This window comes from Haliotis asinina, chromosome 16 (genome assembly GCF_037392515.1).
Source record: "Haliotis asinina isolate JCU_RB_2024 chromosome 16, JCU_Hal_asi_v2, whole genome shotgun sequence".
Classification (NCBI taxonomy): domain Eukaryota; kingdom Metazoa; phylum Mollusca; class Gastropoda; order Lepetellida; family Haliotidae; genus Haliotis; species Haliotis asinina.
In genome coordinates, this window is record NC_090295.1 from 40,072,665 (window position 1) to 40,095,633 (window position 22,969).

The 22,969-nt window shown below is 40.4% G+C and overlaps 2 protein-coding genes across 2 annotated transcripts; both read left to right on the forward strand.

Moving 5' to 3' along the window:
- Window positions 1–976: 976 nt before the first annotated feature.
- Window positions 977–3,843, forward strand: LOC137268918 (uncharacterized). The gene is made up of 4 exons (XM_067803525.1): window positions 977–1,059; window positions 1,626–1,815; window positions 2,217–2,418; window positions 2,995–3,843. The coding sequence occupies exons 2-4, from the start codon at window positions 1,627–1,629 to the stop codon at window positions 3,759–3,761; spliced, it is 1,158 nt and encodes a 385-aa protein (XP_067659626.1). The 5' UTR covers window positions 977–1,059; window position 1,626; the 3' UTR covers window positions 3,762–3,843.
- Window positions 3,844–9,568: 5,725 nt separating this feature from the next.
- On the forward strand, window positions 9,569–13,330 carry LOC137268916 (uncharacterized). The gene is made up of 4 exons (XM_067803523.1): window positions 9,569–9,689; window positions 10,809–10,986; window positions 11,308–11,557; window positions 12,509–13,330. Exons 2-4 carry the CDS (start codon window positions 10,810–10,812, stop codon window positions 13,273–13,275), a joined length of 1,194 nt encoding a protein of 397 aa, XP_067659624.1. The 5' UTR covers window positions 9,569–9,689; window position 10,809; the 3' UTR covers window positions 13,276–13,330.
- The last annotated feature ends 9,639 nt before the right edge of the window (window positions 13,331–22,969 follow it).

Here is a 22,969-nt window from a genome sequence, read left to right on the forward strand (position 1 = left end):
ATGTCATTGTACCTAGTATCCAACCATTGCTGGCAAATTTCAGAAATATTCATCAGCGTTTGACAGGACTGTTCAAGAAACTCTCTCAGACACCAAACTGTCAAACATGGTCACCCATTCGAGAGCTGCACTTGATGTTCATGCCGATGTGACCTAAATTTTACGCCACCTTGAACAATATTTCAATTTTTTCACAGTCTGTCAGCTTGATATTGGAGCTATGTGCAAACTGCTGAAAGCGTATGATGCTGTGATTCGAACCTATGATCATCGTTTTCTGGTGCAACTAAGGGACGCAACCCTCTACAGTGAGTTGTCCCGCCTAAAATGACGAGGCCACCGTGTCCCGTCATTTCAATAACAATAACAGATAATAATTTTCTTGCTGCTAAGACACTTTTGACTGGTCGAAATTTACAATACATGAAGTAGGTTTCAAAGCAACAATGAACAGGTTGCACCAAATTTAAGTAAAGCAGCCCCCACTGAAGCAGTACCTCATTTAAAAAAACATTGGAAATAAATAATAAATAATAAATAATAAATAATAATAAACCCCATTCAAGTCTAAAAGTATAGCCTGTTCTACCTATGAGTAGACAAATTGACTTTCTACACATGCGCACTGGTAATCGAAAAGGTTACAGCTCGACAACGCGACATATTCTCACCTTGAAAAATTTCGCTGTGTCGCATTGTCGCCTTATGGATCAATAACGAAAACAAATGTTAAGCAAAGTGCGACAATGTGACATAGCGACAATGCGACAAATGGCCATAGTGTCACGTTTAGGCTAATTTTGCATCCTTTTGCTTGTTTTTCAGAGGGCGACAACGCGACAATGTCCGTTCTAGGATATGCCCTTTGCTTGTCTCCCAACGTTCAGCTAAGGGTATCATTTCTTTCAATACTCAACTGTTTATTGCGCATGCGCATATATTGCTAGTCTCACGTTCCGTGTGTATATCTTAAGGAGTGTTATCTTTGAGCACAATCTGAACAGCCTTTGAAATCCCACACTTTAAATATTTGTGTGCTGTTACCACTCGGCAGATCACGTATGTAGTTTTAAACCTAGTTAATCAGGAACTTTGGAAATTTAATGCATGTATGATAGTGATAATAATTTGTTTCTAAATAAAACCCTCACGACAAATCCTGAGAATGAAATATGTTTCATCCTATCCGCGTATTGCGTAGCTCATACTGACTAGTTGCACTGTGCGTCTGTGGAGTTCGTCAGCTTCTATTATACTGACGTCAAATTAACCAATTCAGTGCCATTGCCTGGTATCGAAGCAATGAATCAAGACGATGGCACAGGTGGCATGTTCTGTTGTGCTGGCAGAAGGTGTGCTGGTGGAAGTCTTCATTATAGTGATAAACAGTCATATCTGGTCACAGTTCCCCCCTTAGGAGGTATTGACGATGTATGTACAAAATGAAAACGTGACACGTTATCCAAATTACCAGTAACTGTGCTATTTTCCCAATAAAATTGTTTAACTCATCTGGATTGTGTGGGTACAATATCTGAAGCCCATTTCTGGTGTCCAACGCCGCGAAGTTGCTGGAATAATGCTTAAAGCGCCGTAAAACTCAATTCACTCACTCTCTCAATTAGGATGATGTGGATCAGTCTCCTCATCCTCATCCCCGTCTTCACCTCCCCCTGGGTGTCAGGAATGGTGGACCTCACCATCACAAAGAGCTGGGGGAACACCATCAAATCCGAATTCTGCATGCCCGTCACACATGGCGTCATTAACTGGAGGGGACATCTTTTCTTTGACCATCCAACTAACAACATGCAAGTAGGTGGCGCATTTTATGCCGCCAGTGATTCTCGTTTTCCACCACACGAAAAATGTAATTGTGACAGCCCTGGTGCCATTCTTGGAGATAATACCATAATAACTGTGGTACCATTCATGGTGACATACTTATGATGGCTCTGCTGCCATTCATGGTGACATACTTATGATATGATATGATATGATATGATATATGATATGATATGATATGATATGATATGATATGATATGATCTGACGTGACATGACATGACATGACATGACATGACATGACATGACATGACATGACATGACATGACATGACATGATGGTTTCTGTATCCTGTTGTTTCTGTATCATGATTAGAACTGTTTTCCCATCATGAACCACTTGAGTTAATACACATCTAAAATTCATCCACAGTTTTACTCTGGAGTTGTGATCGAATCCAAGAATAAAGGTAAGGAGTATGTGATTGAACACACTCCACGCCATGGCGAGCTGACCACAGGTAGCAAGTTCTGTGGTCACTTTATGGTGGACTACACTGACCAGAAACCCACGAGGATACAGTTCTATATTGAAGGGGTGAACGGACCAACTCCGACACCAGACTACCACAGAGGTCAGTGATCGACTTGCTGCAAACTATGTGGACAGTTCCTGTGCAGGAGACCTTTCTGACCATCCAGTTCTATTTATAGATAATAACCAAGGATACTCAACTTGGCCCCGTTTGGTTAAGAATTACACAACTGACGGGCCAGTAGAAGAACTTAATTGTAACACCATGATCATAGCAGTCCTTAACTAAGTATAAATGACAGATAAACGTATTGTTATTCCAAATGCTATTCCAAAAATGAAAATTCTCGAACAAATATAATAATCCAATTATCCAAAGAAGTAGTATTGTTGCCCTCATGTAAAGAAATCGGTTTATATCAGAGGACATCACAGAGGATATCAATATATGTACGCATACAGACAGAAAATTTAGGATACTGTGAAATGATGTTGACATGTTGACAGATCTGCGAAGATTAGGGTTTGAATTGATCTTCAGTAACTCATGCATATCGTAAAAGGCGACTTGACTGATCACTGGATTGTCTTGTCCAAACACAATTATTTACACATAGCTGGATTATTGCTGAGTCCGTGATAAACCCTAACCTACTTACTCACTGATGTTATGCAGGTCGCGTCCTTTGGGAACTGAAGTCTTTTGACCCCAACAACTACCTGAACAATTGGAAAGCCCTGGCCGATGGTCAGTGGGACGAAGGGTCTGGATCAGTTGTGGATGACCCTGCTGGAGGGGGTGGTAAGGTTCTTCGAGTGTTCTACGAGAAAGGCCAATACGTCGGACTGCATAATCACCGGGGTCTTGGATTCTACGCCCAACCTGCTGCTCCACAGAAAGCCTTGACCCTTAGTTATGATCTTTTCTTTGACCCTAACTTTGACTTCGTCAAGGGAGGTAAGTTGCCTGGGCTGTTTGGAGGCTGGGTGAACTGTTCTGGGGGTCAGCATTCCGACACGTGCTTCACGGCCCGACTGATGTGGAGAGAGAACGGGGATGGCGAGATATATGCTTACATTCCCTCGGAACAGGTGTCTACTTTCTGTCATGACGTCCAGTGCAACTTCAAGTACGGCAATTCCATAGGAAGAGGCAGTTGGAGGTTCCAGAAAGGAAAGTGGCAGACGATTACAGAACACATCACCCTCAATACTCCCGGGAAAACGGACGGATTTGCCAAGATATGGTACAATGGCCGCAGTGTCTATGAAATCAACAACGTCAACTTCAGAAACAACGCTAACATAATGATCGACGGGATATTTTTCTCCACATTCTTTGGAGGCAGTACCTCGAGCTGGGCCCCGACTAGGGACTGCTACACCTACTTCAAGAACTTTGTCCTTTCCACTGAAAACATTGACCCTCCTATCGTGGGATAAGGGTCTGGTACATCGCTTATGTCACGTTTTAGCAGTGTTGTGTATTACTAATATGTCATCAATAAACAAACAAGTGGTTTTACATCGTTATCTTGTGAGTCCAGAAAACATAACCTCGTCCAGAGGAAACAGTGAGACAATGATAACATGTGCCGGGATATTTTAATTCCTAGCCATTACACACATGTTCCTAGGCCTTAAATTCCTGATCATCGCGAATAGCTTCTAACTTGGTGATGCGGCGTTAAGCAATATTCACTCACACATATGTATGAGTGGTTTTCAGTCTAGAAGTCTAATGTATTATCCTCAATGCTGTCAGCCTGCATGAAATACCATCTTCATCAACGAAACCAAAACAGACCGACCATAGAAAACCAAGGCAATTTCAAATTGCGAAACATTTATTAAATGACACGACGTAAAGTACACACAGTCGGTGCCAACAGACAGATGTGTACAGGTCAGGCAGTAAAGACGGCACAAAGACGAAACCGAAAACAGCTTTCACACACACAATAACGAAATAACGAAATAAAGAAGGGCCATCCCCATGGCGCGATAACCCGGATATGCTCATATTTATATAGGCATTATACAGTTTGACTTATCAGCATTGACACCTGTAAACTTCAGTTGTTCCATGGATTTCACAATGTATTTGAATACACAATGTTATTATAACAGAGCGACACTAAAACGTAACATTTTACACAAATGTGATGTTACTACCAAGACAAACTGTTTAGAGATCCACAGAGTATATGCATACATACATCGTATCATGATGATGTACAAGTTAAACATCTTTACGACATCATGTTCAAGGTGAACACCTTCACGACATCATGTACAAGGTGAACACTTTTACGACATCATGTAAAAGGTGAACACCTTCACGACATCATGTACAAGTTAAACACCTTTACGACATCATGTACAAGGTGAACACCTTCACGACATCATGTACAAGGTGAACACTTTTACGACATCATGTAAAAGGTGAACACCTTTACGATACTTGGGTCACGGAAAAAGACGATTTCCATGATCCAAGAAGCGAACTTACATTTTCACGAAACTTTCTACCGAATGCACAAAGGAAAACAAAATTAAACACGCAGTTGCACACAGTGAGAGCGTTCCCGATTCTGCCAAATACTATGCAAGCATAACTACAGTTCTTGCCTTGCCAAATTGAAAGTTTGAATATGAACTGCAGTGATGTGGATGAATGGCTTACGATGGACATCAGAGTCACGGCCAGAACAACGAGTGTGAACTTGCTCTCAGATCTACCTCCCAACTTGCTAGTGGACGTGGCTTGTGACTTACGAACGGTATGTCGGAATCGGTACAAATGCACTAGGATCAGAGAAGTAGTCATTATGAATATTACGAAAGGAATAATTAGTTTTATGACCATGTTGAGGTACCCTCTATAATACCTCAAATAAAACTTGGAAAACATAAAGTCTCTGTTTCGAGGACGAAGCCATGACCTGTTCAGATAGGGTTCCCAGTAGCTTTCAGGGGCCATGGCCACCCAGTGGGGAATGTTGAACAGGATGGAAAAGATATAGATAGCCAGGACAACCCATCTGATAGTTTTACGGGTCATCATAGACTTGACCTTTAACGGTTTGGTGACCATGACGTACCTCTGAAGAGCCAAGGCGACTGTCATGTAAATCCCCGCAGTGTAGGCAGTGTGGGAGATGGGCGCCAATATGGACTGGGATACCATGGCGATATGATCCACGAAGTCAGTTCCCGGGTTTACCCACAGCATGCCGTCCAGGATTGTCACGGCGATTAGGTAGACGTTGTCGGGAACGGCGAGGTGGAACAGTAACGCTGTTCCTACTGAAGACATACTTTTCCGACCCAACACCGCCATTGTGAAACAGTTGCCAAGAAATCCAAACGACGCTATGACCAAGATGAAAATTCCGTAGATCTTCATGTAAGGGTTGTACGGGATCCCGTAATATACAAACCAGTCTGGTTCTGTCTCACTGATGACTTCATCGAATGGCACATCCAAGCTGATCCTAGTATGATTAAAGGCATCGTCAGTCATATTTGTGTAATTCATGCTTCCACGTAGACACTTGGAATTCAACAAGTCAGTTATAAAGTCAATAAACACCAGCAGGTATAAGCACTCCACTATTGTCCCAAACCCACTACCAAGCCTTCTATGCAGCGTATGTTATGAGGTGCCTTTTATCCCTTGCCAACCACTTTAGCACTTACCCAGTGTAGCGGATGTGCAAGAGTTAAGTACGATTGTGGTCAGCTTACCACATCCTGATCCGCCTGCCGCCATATGGCGTGACTAATCACTGTGCACAGAGGTACATGTATCAGTGTATACAGATAACTGTCAGGTTGAAAGTGGCGTTATTAACAATTTGAAACCTGTGCCTATGATAACTGTTGCAGCTACTCGATGCTGACATCGATACGATACCACTACAAAATGATCAGTTAACGGCCCAGTATATTGAGGTCAGTGTGTATGTGTGCGACATCGTTAGCTGCTGTCATTAGTCATAAAAAAATCGATATGGTTCGATGTCTATGTCATGGTGGATACTAGTGTGTTAAAGTGTCGGTGGGATAGGTTAGTAGTACAAGTGTTCGCCTGATAACCAGCGTTTGATTCCCCACATGGGTACAATATGTGCAGCCATGTTCGTATAGTTACCCTTGTGATGGGACACTGTGCACAAAACATTCTTATTGTAAAAGCGACAGTTGTCTTTCCCCATAGGTGTCTTTTCACGGATCTATCGTGGGACACATTACGCATGTAATCCTGGACACGTGCAATTAAATTTCACAGTATAAAGGGTCAAATGTTCATGAAGTGAATGCAACCAGTTCGGCGTTGTCGCCATTGTCTAACTGAAGGCGCTCTGGAGCAGATTGAGACCGTAAAGGTGCTGGGGTTGAACAGGCCTTCAGCAACCCAGGCTTGCCACAAAAGGGGACAATGCTTGTCGTAAGAGGCGACTAACAGGATCAGGTGGTCAGGCTCGCTGACTTGGTTGACACATGTCATCGGTTCCCAATTGCGCAGATCGATGCTCACGTTGTTGGTCACTGGATTGTGTGGTCCACACTCAATTATTTACAGACCGCCACCACAGGTACATAGCTGGAATATTGCTGAGTGCGGCTTAAAACTAAACTCACTCACTCACTGGTGCACATTGAAGTGACATCTAACGGCAGTATCAACCTCTCCTCTCTCCAAACGTCCAAAGGCAATAGTTCTCTTTACAGCAGTGACTCGCGGCATAACGATATTCTATAATTTAGGTACAAAATACCAATGACCGTTCAAAAGCTAAACGGCATTGTACAGACGATGTTTGTGCTCTCGATTACTCAGTACTGCGCGTGCATGTTGGTAACCGCTTTTTCATTATGCCATGTTCATACAAGTTGACACTTTCGAACGTCCATGAAAGATTCCGAAGATGGGTTTTGCCTCTGTGGAGTCGTATTACAATGGTGAAATTGTTACAATCAAACACTAAGTTTGAAAATTATTTGAAAACTATCACCTACACTTTTGTTAAAGTAAATTAAATTAAATGTAAATTAACAATTGACATTATTAGTATATGGCATAGAAATAATTCAACAGCAATTCTGCAAATGGCACATTTTCAACTTTTCTAGAGGACATTGAGAGAATGGTCAAAATGAAATTCAAAAAGTCAATAACGTGTCTGTTCCCCATGAGCAATGAGGAATGTTTGACACCTCATAGAGTCGATCAAACGTTCCAAAAAGTCTTGTGGAATGGCATTCCATACCTGTGGAAGCACCTGAGTTAGTGAAGCGTGACAAGGGGATTTGGCCAGTGTCTCAATATTATCTCCTTTACGTCCCAGACGTGTTCGATTGGGGACAGGGAATTGGGTTCGACCATCACTTCGGTGCAAGAAGAATCTAAACTTGTCAGTGAAGAGAACATACATCTACCCTCAGGTGCTTTCCAGCGTAGACGTTGTATACACAACCGTAGTCGTAACGTAATGCGAAAACCCGTAACCCGTGTGCTGCCAGACTCCGAGCAACCCGTGGTCCTTGGCGATATTGTGATGAGACAAGGAGCTGTTCGGGCTGTCGGTGTAGCTGGTTGGATTCTTTTCTGCAGATGGGTGGTTCGAATCCAACGATCGCTGCGTGGCGTGGTTACAGGTGGACGGTCACTTCGGGGACGGCCAACAACGAAGACATTTTCCTGATAACGTCTCCACAAGCGGAATATGGTGTTCCTGTGCACGTTGAACAGCTGTGCAACGTCGGGGGGTGTTCCAGTTTCAGACATTATAATGGCTCGCCATCTTTCATTTTCAGAGAGCCGTGGCATCGAGAATGCAAGCAGATTCTTCCATTTGTGTGTTTTCACGACCCTCCGACGTCTAAACAAGGAATTGGAAACAATAATTTGAGGTTTAATGCCACCCTTCAAAAAAGCATGCCAACATAAACAAGAATGGGGCCATGTTTGGGTTATGTGTAACAGAATATTAATACGCGCTATAGTTTTTTCTCAAATGTGTTGATGACCAACTATTGCTTTTGAGCATAGTTGCGTAAAGAAATTCTATGTAAAAGCATTTTCTCCCTGAAGATAAGGCTAAAACACCTGTCCTTATTTGGTGGATTTCATTCCATGTAAACATATCTTTCATAACTTGTACTTTATCAACAAGGGTGACATCTGAGGCCTATACAAGGAGGCCTATACAAGGTGGAATGAATAACACAAATATCTAGGTCGTTTGTCTGTTACATCTCACAAGATTGCCTGAAAATTGTTACCAAAAAGGTAAAATCTACTATGACTCTAGAGTCTGACAGTGTGTCCATTTCTTCACTGTTTCAATTTTCTGTTGGATCTTCCTCCATGGTTTTGCAGAGGTCGTACAATTTTTTTGTCCAAAGGAAGGAGACGTGACTGATCCCCAAACCTCCTCCCTATCATATGTAAAAATACACAATACAAAATATTAATATTCACGTTGTGTTTGACAAACCCCGCGTCAGCAATGGCAAAATTTACAGATTGCAAGGAAGGGGTGATGGGGTGCAAGGATCAACTGCTTGTACGAACAAGCCCCCATCCCACACTCCCCCACCCCCACCCCCACCCCCACACACCAAACACATGACTTGGTCCTAATGAATTAATTCTGAAGTCATTCGCATGGATGAAGTTGCCCAAGACCAGTCGCGTCCCCTAATCGCCTAAATGTGATTCTAAAAGACAGTATTTGCATGAAATCTCGACGGTGCAATGAATTTACAGAGACAGTCCAACTCCTTGTCAGTGGATACGCTTCCTTGACACAAACAGCATATCTTCAGAATGGCTTCCATGGTACGCCTCTGATCATGGTTGGGCGGTGGGGTAGCCTAGTGGTTAAGCGTTCGCTCGTCACGCCGAAGACCCGGGTTCGATTCCCCACATGGGTACAATGTGTGAGGCCCATTTTCTGGTGTCACCCGTCGTGATATCGCTGGAATATTGCTAAAAGTGGCGTAAAACCGGACTCACTCACTCACTCTGATCATGGTACACCCCTGATGATGCTTTATAAATTTCTCTGGAATAGGCCCCTATACAGCCCCAGAAGAGAGACTATATAATGCGTTATCATCATATAGTTGTGTAACAAAATTAATTGTATAGTTATGTAACAAACTGTATTTTTTTCCTCGAAGATAAGGATAAACATGCAGGACTGAACACGTGTCCTTATTTTTTTACACATAAACACATATTGTGTAACGTTTGCTTTAACAGTCTATATAACGCCATCTGAGACCTGTATAAAAAGAGCTCCCATATCTCGTGAAGATAATGCAAGGTCGACAGACAACACGACACACTTGAAACAGGTAAGTGTGCGATGTTGTGGAACATATGGAAGAATGTGGAGTAGTCTCATGTTCATATAGCCTGTTATTCATCGGATGTACCTTTCCATGAGAACAACTGCTTTTGAGCAAAAATGATAGGTTTACAATAGCATGTACCGTTGACTCCAATCCACGGTAGGTATGTGTGCTGACCAGAGTGAGAGAAAACATTAGTTATAGACGATTTTCTAGTAATGATGTCAAATCATATTTTCGTTTGTCGTATTTGAGCAACGGTGAAGTTCAGTGACCGATGTACTATCACATATACTACTGACATAAACTGAAGAGCAAAAAAAGTGCACAGGTGGAATTGTTGCTGCAATCCCAAATGTATGTTCTATCTAGAACTAACTATTGAAGAACACTGAATGTATAGAGCGCAATCATCATTTCTGATTGCCAAAATGCAAACAAAAACATGTGTACGTGTTTTGCAGGAATTTTCGCAAAATTGTTATTATTGTCCCATGTACGAGCACTTTTCGTACAGGGAGTATAAAACCTGTTTGTCGTGAAGGCTGAAGAATCACTTGACCAAAATCCCACTAGGAAGTGCCATGGCTGAGGTCGGCGCAACGAGAACAGGCCACAGGAATGTTATAATATATAACAGGCCAGACATATGATCGACCCAGAAGTGGTCTTCCAAACATCCCACAAGGATCACTATCTGTGGGTTATTTAACTACGCACCTGACGTCCTTAGCAGCCACGTCATTGGGTCATCGCGTGAGCCGATTCACTGTGACAGTGACTTCGAGCTGCTACCATACGCGCATACCAACCACTACGTGCAATGGCCTTGACCTTGCAGCATGGTACCGTCATAAGTGGTAATCACTACTTTGCTGTTTATTGTTACAATGTCATTTTGACGACGAAACACGTGTATTGCAGTGTGCTTCAACATACACTTTCCATTTCATCAAAAAATTCGTTATTGTTATCTTACTGGAAGAAAGACAACATGTATACTTTGTTTTGCTCGTCAGATTAATTTTTCGCCAGGCATGTCATCCACGTGTACTGACCAAAGGGAGACAATAGGGAACAAGAAGTTCAAGTAGTGGTGCTATTTTCGTTTTTCGTTTTAAGAATGATAAAGTTCCTTCTCGCGTGCCTGCTTCTCATCTCATCGGTGGTTGCCATGGATATTCCCATCACCGATCACTGGGATGGTGGTTTCAAGTCTGAGTTCTGCGAGACCATCACTAAAAACATGCAACACTGGACAGCGCACGCCATCTTTGACCATCACATCAATAAATTGGACGTAAGTTGTATTACGCGTGAATGATTAACACAAAATCTATTTTTTTGAACCCATATTGATAACCAAGTACCTGAAGGCAGCAAATCTTCTCAGTAGTTCTAGTGTCTAACCATAACAGTTGCCTCAGAACGCTTTCAATGATTTGTATTGACCTTCTGAAGATGACGTGTAAGAACAGCAGAATTGGTGGTAGACGACATGATACGTGCTCGAGCAGTAGACCTTACTCCGTACCTTATACCGGAAGTCTTGCTAAAGACAAAAAGAAAAAAAGTTACAAAAAGATCGACATGTAACGTAGCTTCTACTATTATACATAAGGTGTGGGTTGCTGAAGTTCAGAAAACTCTGAATGGCGGTAAAGAGTTTGTCTTGGTCAACAAACAATCCACTGGTGATCAGAAGGTTGGCGACAAACTGTGTGTGAAGCTAGTTGGCCGTACGGACGGTGACATTGTGCCCAAAGGCCGGTTCTACATTGAGGGTATGGATGGGCCAGTGTCGGTGACCAAGACACCCAATATACAGACAGCCAGGCCAGGGACACCGCACACCTCTAGTCACGTCACAGGTAAACATGCGACTGAGCTGAGTTGTAGGCACACAGGGCACTGTTTCTGCCATATTCCTTGGTAATATCAATAACTGATACAGATTCAATTGTTGTATCCACGTGTGTACACACTAAAACAATATTGAAGATTAAAGTGAACTACCAGCTGACGATACGTCACGGAGTGGGTGAGGCGTGCCGTAAACTATGAGAAAAGGATAAGAATATTTTCATCATGAAACCAAAACTGGCATTGCCTCCGCGTTACTGTACCTGCAACTAGGTGTTTGGACATATTCATGTGGTCACTATTTGGTCATATATCAACGTACCCGTGAAGATCCCGGGGTAGAATAGGCCTTCAGCAACCCATGCTTGCCATAAAAGGTGACTATGCTTGTCGGAAGAGGCGAGTAACGGGATAGGGAGGTCAGGCTTGCTGACTTGGTTCCCAATTGCGGAGATCTATGCTCATGTTGTTGATCACTGGATTGTCTGGTCCAGACTCGATTATTTACAGACCGCAGCCATATAGCTGTAATATTGCTGAGTGTGGCGTAAAACTAAACTCACTCAATCACTCATATATGAACGGATTCGTGGGTCTTTCAAGTGCGAATGGTTGTGTACTGTACAGTAGGCGTTGTGAAAACACTTAAAGAGTCTGCACACAAAGCTGACTCAAGGGTTTTTACACCCGGTGACAGGTGGGTTCGATGGACACTGAGAGTGATTAGTGTGACACAACTATGATCTTGAATGTATCGATTCCGGTTTATAAACATATCTCATCCATAAAAATAAGGTCAGTAATCATACATGTGTCAGGGAAACACATTCCTCTGTGCTTGAATGATATATATGCATCACTTAATAGTTAGAATTACGATAAGTCTCCATTGTGTGGCCGAGATATCAATATAACTACCATATTTGAAATCTGAATGCCTATCGCTATATGTATTTCAGGCAAGGTTCTGTATGCACGTAATGGATTCGACCCGAATGATTACAAACATGGAATAACTGTGTTACAACACGGGAGCTTTGACGAGAACTCTGGTTCCGTTGTCCTTGACCCTACCGGTACCGGGGAACACGTCCTGAGAGTATTCTACGAGAAGGGACACTATATCCACGTTCGGGGTCATCGAGGAATTCAGTTCTACTGGACACCTATCAGTCCACATACCAAACTAACGTTGAGCTACGACATCTACTTCGACCCGCATTTTGACTGGGTTAAAGGCGGCAAGCTCCCAGGTCTCTGGGGAGGCTCCCAAACCTGTTCTGGAGGTCGCCACTATGATGATTGCTTTTCCACCCGTTTCATGTGGAGGACTGGAGGAGGTGGGGAACTGTACGCCTACATCCCCACTGGACAACGTTCTGACTTTTGCACCAAGAACATTTGCAACTTTGACTTCGGTAACTCCTTAGGTAGAGACTCGTGGTATTTCAAGAAGGGAGTTTGGCAGAACATTGCTCAAGAGGTGAAGCTAAATACACCAGGGAAACTGGACGGATACGCTAAAGTATGGTACAACGGTAAACTAGTATATCAAATCAACGAAGTCAAATTCCGCGTAAAGTCTAGCGTCACCATCGACGGTATTTTCTTCTCAACGTTCTTTGGTGGTGGATCTGCCGACTGGGCGCCAACAAGAGATTCCTATATTTATTTCAAAAATTTTGTTCTGTCAAGTGACGCATCTCCTGCTCAGATCGTCGGTTGATAGGTACGTCAAGCATACCTGGTGTATGCCAGGTTAATAAATGACTGAAACCGTTCTTGCTCCTTGTTTGAACTGATTTGATAAACGTGCATTTTTGTCTGCTGAGTTTATGTATTGCAATGGAATGACCTTCGGATACCTTTTTGAGGACAGAAATAGACAGTGATTCTGTGGTTAAATGAACATGTCTTCTTCCCGCTCCACAATAGACTTGTTCGCCTTTCAGATGAAAGCATGCATCAGGCAACCAAACTGGACGTCAAATCGTGCTATTATTTCGGATCAAAATATATTTTGTAGGAGATACGAATGTTTGTGACGTGAATAGGTTTTCTGTTTTATGTTGATATAGGACACGAATCTTGCATCACGGGGTTAGTCTGCTATTGCTTCTAACCACAAGTACCGAAACACACACACACACACAAACAAGAACCCCACCCCACACCACAAACAAAACGAAACGAATAAGCCAAAAGAAAACAACAAAATCCCAAGCAAACAAACAAAAAATCCAAGTCAAACAAGCAAAAGCAAAAAAAAAAAAAAAAAGGACAAACAAAAACAACAACAAACTGTAACTGTAAATTCATGGAGCTTTTGAAAATATTTCGTTGGTATGGAATCGATTTGGCGATTAAGGATCTGGAATAACCAGTGTTGCTATAGCAACCAGTGACAACCATATATAATGAGTGCCCGCGTTACATAGTTGTAAATACATGGATTGGTAGAACAGCGACTTAACAGAACAGTTTGTAGATAAATTGACCGAAATGCCGTCAACTGACACGATTGTTTCACCACGGTTTAGTTTATCACTAAGCCATTTGCAGGTGGGCACAATCTCATGCGTTTTTATGTTGGTTCCATAAATATTTTACACGATTCCACGAAGCAGCCTTAGCTGGTCTCAAATGTCATTATTTAGATTATTTAGGCGCCATACTCTATACAGGGTCCATCTCCATCCCGAGTTTATAGGTGGTATCGTAAGAGCCGGCCAAACTGGGGTTCGGGTATCTGAACCTGAGAGAGTGAGTTTGGGACGGATGCATGGTGGGTGGACTCAATCAGTATTGGTTTGCTCGACATAGCCTAAATATTTAGAGGTCACCCTATCCATACTTATTTGTATACCCATTCGTTACTACTCGTCCCTTTCCATGACCTACTAGAAGACTCGTACCCCTCTCGTATTCCATTATTGCCAAGAATCGTGTCAAACCAATCAAATCACGCGTAGTAAAACGCATTTCAAAACATGAAAATGACGGAACCGTTGAACTTTGAAACTTCGCTAAACTATACAAATCACAATTTAAACGCAAACTTTGAGCTGAAGGATGAACAACCGTCAACACTGAGTTACGGTTAAGAATTTGCCGTGACAAACGATGTAAGAAACCCCCTGTGAACCAGAAAAACAGAAGAAAGAAAAGTCTAAAACATTAAAATGCTGTATTATTAGATCTAAGCAAGAGAGCAAGTTATACAAGGTCACAAGTCAATTTCACAATACCGATTTCAAATACAATACAAGGGAGACAAAATCTAAGGCAATGGGTCACAAAATATATAGTTACTGTAGTAAACTCACCAAAGTGAGAGAGAAACGATTATACAGAATGTAACACAGTCAATGGTCTGGCGGCAACTATGCAGGTTCGAACGTTGGCAGCGATTGATCATGATCATGATACTCCAGTGAATATGAATGTGTGTCCCGTGTGTCTCAACACGGCAACTAGCCGTTATATATATACTCAGTCATTTCCCGAAAGTTCGGGCACATGCGACCATCGCCAACACTGTAGAAATCTCTAGCAGTCTCCCGGAAGTAACAAATAGAAAACCAAGGGCAGATAATTTCCGGACAGCCTGCTACCAAAATCTTAAAAATGCTGACCATTTATTATACGAAATGTGATCCATCATAATTATTATTCAAAACACTAAACGTTGTGACCCAATAATAATTATTTACTTAATTAATAACAAAATATACATAAAATACAAACTCGTAACAACTGAAACATATTTGCAAAGGGAATGACTGTATTGTTGTTTTGCAAACGGGATGTAGGATATTCTTAGAACCATGTTTAGAAATTCAGAGTTATCTTTCCTTGATAATAGTACTAGACTGTTTTCATCTCCATGTCCGTGTGCGCTTAGACAGGACCCTGTCGCAAACATAGCCACGAGAGAATATGAGACGTCATCCGGCTTGACGAAATGACACGAGTTACGAATGTTGTATACCAAAAGACTCTGGTTATGATGGGCGTACTTTGGATGTTTAAGACATTGGACCGTTGCGCCAGTTCAAGTCGTGATTAAAATTAAATGGTAACATCGAATGTTTTTTTTTCTATCACGTCCAGTAGAAATCAAAGTTTTACAAGGGGTGACTTTTATTTGTAAAAGGCGTGAGTTGTACGTCACGAGGGCATTATCATACAGCACGACTGGTGGAATCACCTCGTGAACAGACAATGATGGCTTAGTCGTCGAACGACCCGCAGATAGCTGTGCGTTTGCTGGTCAGAAACCTACGTCCATGTCCCTAATCTCAAGACTCGCCGTCAGTATGTCTATACCAACCGTACTCGGGGTTCGAACCCGATCCTACGATTGGATCTGAGTGACTGCAAAGCGTCTGGCCTATATGGACGCATGACCCAGATCTAAGTGGTCTCAACGTAATCAGAAGACGGCATCGCATTGGGCTGGATCCTTTACTTAACATATTGTTTTATGGTTGTATGTAATCATGTCAATCATTGAAAAAAACCATATTGATGGGATTACCTTTGAAATATGGCACGGGAATCTCAAGTGTATAACTGTAGAGTGTGCACGCTCAAACACTTAATAATAAACAAGCGACCATGTTTAAAGAAGTGAATTATTTACAACATCGCTATTGCAGGAATTCAATTACCTTTACTGTTTTGTATGAGTTGAAATCAATATGCTCCTGGTCGTGTTAGTGAACTTCCAGTTGTAGTTAGTTATTTCTCAGCTGGCAATGGCGGTTACCTTGGATGTAGGCAAGGGGGATTATCTGACGTTCACCGGGGTATGGGTTTTAGGGGATTGAGTAGCATTGTTAGATCTGACAGACGATGTACATTATGTAATTAAGAAGTGGACTCCGTTTAACACTTCGTTCTAACGTGAACAACAAAATTTGTATCTACCTTAGTATTTTTGCAATGATCCTTAAATAGATATATCCACCTCAATTTTTAAATCGAGTGATAAACCACTTACTTCAAAATTAGCCAAATATATACTGAAGGTAAAAAAAGGGATAAGGGATCACATAAAAGTACATGTGGTCAATTATTTTTTTCCAGGTTTCTTCAAAAGCTGTACGATACAAAGCTTACGAAGAAACTAGGGAAAAACAAAAAAAAGGAACACTTGTGCTTTCATGTGATACCTTATTTTTTCTTCAGTTTATTAAGAAAGATTTATGTTTGTACAGATAAAAACTATCAGTGAGTATATACTTATATCATTGGGTGATTGATATTATCTCTGTGTTCTCTATGTCACAGTATGTGATTTATGAACAATCATGTTCTACTTCGCGGGGATTTGTAACTGATTAGTATTTACCCGTCATTATTTTGATTAGTATTAAAAATGTTTGGATCGACCTCACAAATATTTTAGGATTTCCCACCTGTATTTGATTAAGGAAAAACGATAGGAATCTAATGACCGAGTTTCATTTACAGGAACTCGTTTATAGGTCGCTAGGTCATATAAGGGTCTTTCATAATCGGGACTTCTGAAGCGCTTCTGGCAAAATGTGTTTACTGAGGTAACACTCTTTGTCATTCCATTTCCTCTGTAGTAGCAATTAAAACTTATTCATACGTGATCAATACTTGCTCTTACATGCATACAAAAAATATAAAGCGCTTTTTATCAATGCAATTGCTCAAAAGCGCTATCTGAGTCCACTTTATCCATGCGCAGAGGTGAATAGGTGCGTCTTGAGGCCACTTATATAATTTGATAGTTCATCTAACGAAGGATGGATGGTAAATCGTTCCAGAGGAAGGGTCCTGCTGTAGAGAAAGGTCACCATATGACTTAGTTCTAGTTTGTGGTATTTCAAAGAGAGACTCGTTTCTTGAGCGGAGTGATCTAGTTGGGTGATATGGTATCAGATCTGAGAGGTATTTTGACGCTATACCGTTTAAGCTCTTGTAAAAAAGGAGCAGGATTTTGTAGTGGATTACTACATTCATATGCATTCTTTCGATTCGTATCGTGGTTTTAGCGTTTGATTGGTTCCCTTGACAATAACGACAATGACAATACTTTGTTAGCTGCTGGTGCATTATTTTTATATTTGAAAGTGATCTCATAATTGAATATTGCTATTGAATATTGACAAAGGTCAAGGAAACATAAATCAACTGAACATAGAAAGGCAACAGTCATTTTAAAGGTGAATACTTGCTGGAATGAAATAGTTTTGAACATTTTTTTCAACGCGGCATTTCGTATCGGAGGCTTCAAGGTACAAATTAAACTAAAATGTGTCTGGGATCAGAAAAGATACTCTCAGCGAGGTTAAGAACACGGGAATTGCGTCCCCCCACCCACCCACCCCCACAAAAGGACAATAATTTGAAAAATACCCCCTGTGAAGATACAGCCATTCACAATCTCAGCTGCTCAATTTAACTCCTAATTTTAAAATATATAGGTCATTATAGACCGTTTATCAACATTTATCAAGTTTTCTATTTCTTTAAAAAGCCAATGATTAAATGATAATTAATATTAAAGATATCCTTACCATTTGAGCAGCTTGTATGTCAGAAATGTAAATGTAAATGTTGAATCTCATAGAAGATGAATATCATTTAGTGTTAATACGTCCATTTTATAGATGAATTGGACAAGAATTTATACCAAATAAATATTTCACATTTTCCCATCAAAAGAAAAATGTCACGCTCTTCTAAATGAAAACACGTTTTACGTTTATGAAAGGATTATGTATATTTAAAAAAAATGCCTTCGTTATTGTCACTATCGATCTCCATGTAATTATCAGCTAATTAGCTTTGATGTCTGTTCTCCACACATTGCTATTTTCGTAAAATCTATTGTACTCTGGGCCACGAGGCCTTTAATTCTGAATAAACAATATGTATTGAAATTGTAAAAATCTATACAATCAAGTAGGACATGCTTGACGTGATTCTTTCATCACAAAGATGCAAAACGGAGGATCCTCACCTTTCAATAAATATTCATGCGTATATCTCGTATGGCCAATGCGACACAGTCGCATGAGGGCCTCCTCAAACCTGGACTGACAATCCAATTATGTGTAACTAATAGTTGGTTTAATTTTATGTAACTTGTTTATACCCACTTGAGTGCTCCACTTCTCCTGCGTTAGATCTCGGATATATGGTCGGTAGATCTAGGATATATGATCGTTAGATCTCGGATATATGGTCGTTAGATCTCGGATATATGGTCTTTAGATCTAAGATATATGGTCTAATCACGGCTTTGTAATCAAAGTATAGAATAAGAAGTAGTGTCACAAATGTGTTATTATGTTACCAGAGATTCACTCGCACATTTGGCTAAACAACTAAAGAAGATGTCGCATCGGCCAGTACAAGATCATCGTATAATTCATCGACTTAAATTACATGTGGATGTTGGAAGACAGAGTTTTAATACCCCGAAGGCAAGAAAGAGAATCTGAAAATATTACATAATGTTATATTTAGGTTGCTTATCAATATATTTGTGAGCTTTGAGCATGGCATTAGCTTCTGTCGTGAAAACAGCGCTGTCAGGTAATCGAGAAAATATTATTCTAGATCCCCAAAACAAACAGTGGCACAAACCACTGGGCGACCATCCTTGGACCCATCTGTAAATTTATTTCTATCCACAATATTTACTTTTCAACAGATTAAACTTTTGTTTATATAATTGTATGCCATTAATTTCTGATATTTTAAATGTTGTCATTGTTAGGTCATTTGGTGGCCTCACCAACAGCCAAGGAGAAGAAGAAAGCAGACGGGAAGGAGATATATTCTCAACAGCCCAAGAAACTCAAGTCTGGCTATTTTTAAACAGAAGACAACAGAAATGATGTCTAATTGTTTATTCTATAGAAAACACGATCAATTTAACAGCTGAAAATTGATGTTGATATTTAATTGCAATATGTTCAAACTGATCACAGTCCGTCAATTGGAGATACCCCTGGAATCGAAAGGTGAAATCGCTTTAGTAGCGCGTATGGCCCCCTTGAGCTTGTCAGAGAGCCTGAGGCAAGTGGTTCCACTCAAACACCAGTCTCTGTTCCATAAACTTGAACGTTTACTTTTATGAGATTTCATGGTTTCGAAAGTTGCGTTCTTTAACTGTTCAGCATACTTTCCAGCTCAATTCCAGCAGCAGAAACGAATGTTTTAATTCTTATCCCAACAAGCCGAACAAGAATAGACATTTTGTTGTACAGATCCTCATTAAGAGGATTAAAAACACAGCTGTATGCAGGGTTACTGTCATTTGAATATTGTTTTGTGATATAATGTTAAGTTTATTCTATACGGCGTTGTCTTAGCGATGCTCATCGGCCTCGGCATAAACACTTTCAATAGGTGAAGTTCGGAAAGATCTATCACGAAGTCTGAGACCTTGGTGATGAACAGAATCTAATAATGTAAGATTATTTTTTCAGGTTCCAACATAAATGATGGAACCACAAGCGAGTTTAGAATGGACGAGTGATCTGTATAAGTCAAGGAGTGTCCTCTGGTCCCCTACCCACTTGGAGTTTTAAACCTTTAATAGAGTAAATGCCTTCAGACATTTACCCCTCTGAGATTTAAATATGTGGCAAGCAAGTAAGATGTTGATGAAACATCAATCCCAGACATTTAGCTTCCTTCACAAGTTCATTTGGAGTGCCTGCTAGAAGGCATTCTGGGTCTGTGCGGTTTATATTTCCAACAGAAATGAATGCAATCTGATTTAGTTTTCGAAAATTTAAAACAATTTCGTTCTGACCAATCATTAATCTTATTTAAACTCATCTGTATTTGTCTCTCAATCGCGTGCATATTTTCACCTCGATATGATAAAAATCATATACAGATAATTATCCATCAATAGATTTATTTAAAACTTTAGATAAGCTATGTAGTTTTATATTGAATAACGTAACGGATAATATGCTACCTTGTGGTACACCTTAGTTTTGATCATACAGATCGTACATGGTGGAACCTACTCGTACCTGGAAGTACCTATCTATTTAAAGCTGAGATATAAATTCAGATAAACTGCCTCTCAAACCCATTTCACGAAAATCTTGTGAACTTTCGTACTTCCAGCTCTGTACCTTTATCGCGTGTTAGCCCTAAAACAGTGAACAATTCAGATAAAGTGAAGAGTTCATTATAGTCCTCACCGTTATCAGAATTAAAAAGGATTTTTTCTCCCTGATCTTTAAATTTCTGTAATTTTGGTGTATAAGGTGATGAGGATGAATGTTTGGCTAACGTTTCCCCAATTAAGTTTGTTTGCGATATCTGCTGTATCTGTTAGTAATGTGTTACTCTCCTCTGCCTGGTGAACACGAGATCCGGAACCTTTTCCTTGATTTTTTTGCATTAATTGTATTTCAAACTTTGAGACAACTGGTGTTCTAGAATTGAGTTTACACACATACATCTGCCAAGGTTGGCGTTTTGATTGTTTGAAGGTGCGTCGAGCTTTAGCATTTCATATCTTAAATTTATTTAAAGTGTGGACTTTGATTACGCAAGTATGATTTCCTGCTTTCCGTCTAGCTTTAGCATCCATCTCTTCAATTGATCCAAATTTGTTATACACTTTCATTGCATCATCTGTTCCTTTAGACGAAACGCGAGAAAGTTGAATTTGTTAAAGACAGTGTTTTAACAGTCTGTCCTTTTCCAGAAGGTGCTTTTGGTGATGGCTCATTGTTTACGCTTGACTGTGAGGGAAGGTGTTTTAGTTATCGCGTGTTACGGTTGACGCGTGACAAACGATGTGAGAAACCGCCTGTGAACCAGCAAAACAAAACAAAGACAGGTTTAAAACATTCATATATTACTATTAGCAAAGAGAGCAAGTTATACAAGGTCACAACTCAAGTCACAATACAAGTGAGACAAAATGTAAGGCAGTGGGTCACAAAATATAATACAGCAAACTCACCAAAGTCTTAGTGCGAGAGAGAAACAGTTATGCAGAATGTAACATCACGAGCGGTCTGACGGCGGCTATGAATATTCAGGCGTTGATTCGTTGGCGATGATGTATACTCCAAAGAATATGAATGTGTGTGAATGTCCGTCCGAACACGGCATACATACACACATACATACGTACATACATACATACATACATACATACATACATACATACATACATACATACATACATACATACATACATACATACATACATACATACATACATACATACATACATACATACATACATACATACATACATACATACATACATACATACATACATACATACATACATACATACATATTCACTCATTTCCCGAAAGTTTGGGCACATACGACCATCGCCAACACTACAGAAATCTCTAGCAATCTCCAGGAAGTAGCAAATAGAAAACCAAGAGCAGATAATTTCCGGAAAACCAGAATTCTAAAACTGTTGACCATCTATTGTACGAAATGTGACCCATCATAATTATTATTCAAAACACTAAACGTTGTGACCCAATAATAATTATTACTTAATTACTCAAAGAATATACAGAAATAACACACTCGTAACAATGGGAGGTGTTTTAGTTGTCATAGAAGATGGTTTACTTCTTAGTTGTCACGGAATGTGGTTTAGTTGTCACGGAATGTGGTTTAGTTGTCACGGAATGTGTTTTAGTTGCCACGGAAGGTGTTTTAGTTGTTACGGAAGGTGTTTTAGTTGTCACGGAAGGTGTTTTAGTTGTCACGGAATGTGGTTTAGTTCAGTGGCTTGAAGCTGAACAGCAGTCTGCCTAGCAGAAACATATGGTGCGACTGGCTTTAAGTTTCTAGAATTTACCCATGTTAAATCTCTCTGAGATTGAATTGATACAGTGAAAGTTGACATTGTGTGTGCTTTGGTCACAGATGCATATTTCTCTGTTCATTACTTGACATCCGTTCCATGTAACATATGTTTCTTATGCATTTTAATTTGTTGATTTAATTTAATTTTCTTTTTCCAGAGTGGACACGATTCACTGGATGGACAAGTAGATCCAGGACAGTTCTAACACTTTCCGAAATCACTTTTGCATTCACCCGTGGCTTGAGTCTTTTTCAATACTGTGTGCAGATGGGATATTGTTTCTGCGGGAATTTAAGCCATGGCCGACTTTTTGACATTTAAGACACCTCAGTGGGTTTGGAATATACATTTCAACATGAATTTTACATTAACCTGCTTTGACTGATCCGGGTGCTGTTGGGGATGAAAATGAGAAAAGATACGTATTGGTTTTTTTTATGGTTTCAGTACCTTGACGCTTGGTAAACCTTTTCACAAAGGTAACTCTCCGGTCTTTCACTTTATAAACAAGTATCAAGTTCTGACATATATTCAAAGAGTCTAAGTGATCTATGTGAAG

Bases quoted from the DNA above. Each gene is read 5' to 3' on its own strand.
- LOC137268918 (XM_067803525.1), top strand. From the start codon at position 1,627: ATGATGTGGATCAGTCTCCTCATCCTCATCCCCGTCTTCACCTCCCCC. The intron at 1,816-2,216 runs GTAGGTGGCGCA...ATTCATCCACAG, and splicing joins ATCCAACTAACAACATGCAA to TTTTACTCTGGAGTTGTGAT. The intron at 2,419-2,994 runs GTCAGTGATCGA...GATGTTATGCAG, and splicing joins GACACCAGACTACCACAGAG to GTCGCGTCCTTTGGGAACTG.
- LOC137268916 (XM_067803523.1), top strand. From the start codon at position 10,810: ATGATAAAGTTCCTTCTCGCGTGCCTGCTTCTCATCTCATCGGTGGTT. The intron at 10,987-11,307 runs GTAAGTTGTATT...ATTATACATAAG, and splicing joins ATCACATCAATAAATTGGAC to GTGTGGGTTGCTGAAGTTCA. The intron at 11,558-12,508 runs GTAAACATGCGA...TATGTATTTCAG, and splicing joins CACCTCTAGTCACGTCACAG to GCAAGGTTCTGTATGCACGT.